We start from the raw sequence: 4,454 nt of genomic DNA, 5'->3' as shown, positions 1-4,454 counted from the left end.
TTAACCTTAAACTGAAGCATCGGATATTTTTATTCCCGTCAAATCATATATGTAGATACACGCAATATGAATGGAATATATAACTTCACTTGTGCACTTCATTTGTGCTAATAATACTCAGAATTCATGCTTTATCGGTAACGTCGGGTATTGACACTAAAATGGTAAGGGGGCTTCCGACACCTTCGAAGCATGGGACAGAAAATACATTGCATGTAGGATATTCATATATCTCGTCTGTGATTGGATGAAATGCCGGTAAAATCACAAGCTTTTTAAGGTGCTGGTATTACAGATTTCTTGAGCTATGAAATCCCGACGGATATTAGATTTACATTTATAGATTTACGTTTATTTTTGATTTCTTAATAACAATGTCGTAAAAGCACTAGCAACAATCATAGATGTTTATAGCCCTCTGACGATAAATTTAAGAACTATTGTTACAAGTTTGTAGCGTCATCTACGATTGTGACAAGTTAGAATTAAATCCGTTTCAAGCCCAGGATGATACAGCCAAGCTGGTGACGGGGAGATCTGTCGAACAATTCGCGCTCGGTTGAGTGTTAAAAAACGGGAGGGAAAGTGAAAGGTGCGTGTGTTATTCAATATATCGGCGAACGTGTTGAACGAAATTTCGTTTTCAAGAAAGCATAGCGGCGAAGAGAAAACTACTGTAAAATGCAGTAAGTCTTTTGACCATTTTCTGGTTCTGAATCCATTGTATATGTACATATGTAAATGCGCGTCTCTGGTATCTAACATTTTCAGTGTCACGTAATTGTCACATTTAATTTTGCAACGGTCGCCAACTTGTTGATGGAATTTTTTTGAAGTCTGGTTATTATCGATTTCGTAAACGCAATCATTTTTCTCCGCAATTCCATATGCAGTATCCTCCATCTACAATTTCGAGAACGCTTTGTTAAACCAGTTGTGTTTTCGTTTTCATTGTGTCGCACAACGTTATGTATGTGTGTACACAGCTGTGAAAAGTAATTGTACGATAAATTGGTTTGGCGCGCTCAAACATTTTCTACATATTTCATTTTTTTTGAACACGATTCAAATTCCGTCGAACCTTGAATACTGTACGAAGAGAATTAATCTGAATGCGGGTTAACGCAAATTGTTTATCGAGAAATTAAAGTAATGTCGCGATTGATACGATTGTATACATATATTTAGGTACGCGTTGAATACCGATGTAGATGCTTTAACTAATGCATTGTTTGCGTAAGTGATTTAATTTTACTTCATGAAGGTAGCAAATATAATGTAGAAAAAAGGACGTAAAAATGTGACTACTTTTTTTTAAGTGGTAAGAACATTTCTAAGTTACTGATGCAACATTGTGATGTATTTGTACAACAGAAAACTTTGGATATTTTGAGATAATATTTTTTCTTTTTATACTATAAATTTTTTTATGATAGAAAAATTGTTTGAAATATACAATGTATTATTGTGTATAAAATTATCTGTGTTGTAATTACTTTTTCCATTTATTGTAATTTTGAAATATTCAGTTCTTCACTGAATTAAGTTATTACTTACTGTGAAAATAATGTAAATAGGTTTGAAGTACATACTTCATTAATGTGTTCTAATAAGATACAGTGTAGTTAAAAATTTGTTAAATACCAATATGTATGTATTATATATATGCGATACTTATTATATTAATGTGTTTTATATGTTATTAATGATATAATACATTCAAGGCTGATGCAATGCTATGTTGCAACTACAGTTTATGAATTGCTAATGAACTATTTAGATCTGATTTAGGATTATTCACTATACTGTATGAAAATATTATGACCTTTAGTCCGAGCACTTCAAACAAGTTGTTTTGTCCCTGCAGTGTATTATTCTAATTTTTTACTATATTGTTAGAAGCAGATATTTATCTGTATTATTATTTTATATTTACAGACATGGAGTCATTCTTGGAATTGTTTGATCCGGACAGTCATAAAGGCAAACAGAAGGAAACATGGAATGACTCTGAAAACGAAGGTAATGGAATGTCCGACTGTGAAAATTCAAGCACCGACGACGATCAGGAAGAAAGATTACCACCGGAACCAGAACAGGGCAATGTCGAGTACAAATTGAAATTGATCAATCCATCTAGTCAACGGTTTGAACATCTAGTAACACAGATGAAGTGGAGACTTAGGGAAGGTCACGGAGAGGCTATTTATCAAATTGGTACCGATCAGTTTATCTTCACCAAACCATAGAATATTTATATACTTTTTCATTCACAGCTTCTATAATTTAGTTTTCCTGTGATTAGGTGTGGAGGACAATGGAAGGTTAACAGGCTTAACAAAAGAAGACATGAAAGCGTCCTTAAAGACTTTAAACGATATGGCAGCTAGACTGGGTGCCACAACAAGTATATTACGCGAAAGACTTGCCAATTCTAAAAATAAAGGTATGACCACGCACAGTAACAACAACGAGGAAAGGCGAGTGACGGAAGTGTTGGTGAAAAAATTAAGAAAGGGGGACAGAGAGGATCAGGACAGTATCATTGATCTCAGACTAGCTGTAACGGGTGCACAGGATGCCGGGAAGTCAACTCTCTTAGGTGAGAGGATTTGCAGAGGACATTTAAGGTAGAGAAATATACTTAGAGTTTACTCTACTACGCTTGTCGCTCGTCTAGTTAATAACAATCTAACTGTTGGTATAAATGCTAATCTACCTGCAATGGATATAGGTGTATTGACGCAGGGTGAGCTAGACAATGGTAGAGGAAGAGCGAGGTTGAATATGCTTCGACATCTTCACGAAATAAAAACCGGCCGTACTTCGTCGATTTCGCATGAAATCATAGGATTCGATAGCGAGGGACATGTATTAAATTATGCGGAAATGGCAACCGCTGAAGAAATATGCGAGCACGCTTCAAAAGTCGTGACGTTTATAGACCTGGCCGGGCATCGTAAATATTTAAGGACAACGGTACTGGGTCTAACCGGTACGGTATTTCGATATACCTTAATATATTGGGTTAATGTATAAATAATGGGAATTTATCCATGTGAAAGCAAAACATTTATTTGAACATGAAAACAATTTATTTAATCAACTCTATGCACTTTTCGTTATGTGCTGTGTGACATGTATCACTTGAACAGAATTCCCCATTACTTACGCATCAACCTAACATTAGAAAGTCTACGCTACCGAAATAACTTATAACGCCGTCTCTTAGGATATTCACCTCATCATGTTATGCTGGTCGTAGCGCCGCCTCTGAACGAAGCGTCACAGGAGCATATGGCTCTGTGTCTTACTTTAGGACTTCCGATCTTCATAGTCTTAAATAAAATAGACCTTGGTTTCTGTAGTATCGCAGAAACTATGAATCAGTTAGAGGGTGCGATTAGTTCGCAAGGATATTCCAAACAGTTAGTAAAGTACAACGATAGTCAAATACCGTGGGATTATGAGTCGGACGTGATACCAGTGTTTAATGTAAGTTGCGTCACTGGAGAAGGTCTACAGGATCTGACAAATTTTATCAAAAACTTGTCACCGCATGACGTGAACTCTATGGATTCGGATTCCGAATCCTGTCTGTTTCAAATTGACGAAACGTTTAGGTATTTATTATAGACTGTTGCACGGCAACTTATATGTGGATGTTTACGTTTATGTGTGGTTCTAAAAATGGATACGTTTCTTTTATTACAGAGTAGCAGGCTTAAATGAACCTGTTTTAGGCGGACTTCTGGTGAAAGGAGCAATCGCACCTGGCACCCGATTATTGGTAGGGCCTCTGCCAGATGGGGAGTTCAGTCCTGTCAAGGTCGTCAGTTTACACCGCAACAAAGCGCCATGTTGCTTAGTAAGAGCCTCTCAGAGCGCTAGTTTAACGCTAGCACCGCCGAATAATCGAAGTCCACCCTTGCCTCACCTTCGACCTGGAATGGTTTTGGTGTCATTATGGGACCAGCCACACGCGACACTATTCTTCCAAGTACGCACAGTTGCGTACGTGGCGTTTAAATGATTCTTGCCGTTCGGGCCCACGGCGTGGCCGTGCAACGAGCGGCAGTAATTATTACGTCGTGTTGCGTTTAACTCGAACAACAACACGGTAACTAATTATGGCAATTTTGTAGGCAACCGTGTTAATAGTATACCACGCTACGGCGATATTTTCTGGCTTCCAAACGACAGTGCACGTAGGGAACGTGAGGCAAACATGTATCATTAAAGGAATAATGGACGCAAAGGACAGAGGTCTGCAGACAAACGACACGGCGTCCGTACTGTTTAGGTTCGTCAACCATCCGGAATATCTGCACGTGGGCATGCGACTTTTATTGAGGGAGGGTCGCACCAAGGGAATCGGTAAAATTACGCAGATATTTCCGTTGATCGGTCAACAAAACGGTATGCAATAAACTCAACGAAATTGTCGCGTGTAA

The 4,454-nt window shown here is 37.9% G+C and overlaps 1 protein-coding gene across 4 annotated transcripts; it reads left to right on the top strand.

Moving 5' to 3' along the window:
* Positions 1 to 587: 587 nt before the first annotated feature.
* LOC107185978 (GTP-binding protein 2) lies at positions 588 to 4,454 on the top strand. 4 transcript variants are annotated; one of them, XM_015573759.1, is made up of 8 exons: positions 588 to 592; positions 649 to 686; positions 1,939 to 2,217; positions 2,306 to 2,602; positions 2,735 to 2,995; positions 3,233 to 3,623; positions 3,715 to 4,000; positions 4,146 to 4,454. In XM_015573759.1, exons 3-8 carry the CDS (start codon positions 1,941 to 1,943, stop codon positions 4,428 to 4,430), a joined length of 1,797 nt encoding a protein of 598 aa, XP_015429245.1. In that variant the 5' UTR covers positions 588 to 592; positions 649 to 686; positions 1,939 to 1,940; the 3' UTR covers positions 4,431 to 4,454. The 4 variants fall into 4 exon arrangements, with proteins under 4 accessions (XP_015429245.1, XP_015429247.1, XP_015429244.1 ...); XM_015573761.1 differs by lacking the exons at positions 588 to 592; positions 649 to 686 and adding an exon at positions 760 to 777; XM_015573758.1 differs by lacking the exons at positions 588 to 592; positions 649 to 686 and adding an exon at positions 1,183 to 1,236.

Source organism: Dufourea novaeangliae, unplaced genomic scaffold (genome assembly GCF_001272555.1).
Source record: "Dufourea novaeangliae isolate 0120121106 unplaced genomic scaffold, ASM127255v1 scaffold54, whole genome shotgun sequence".
NCBI classification, from domain to species: domain Eukaryota; kingdom Metazoa; phylum Arthropoda; class Insecta; order Hymenoptera; family Halictidae; genus Dufourea; species Dufourea novaeangliae.
Note: the sequence above shows the minus strand (reverse complement) of the source record. Positions and strands in the feature narration are given on the sequence as shown.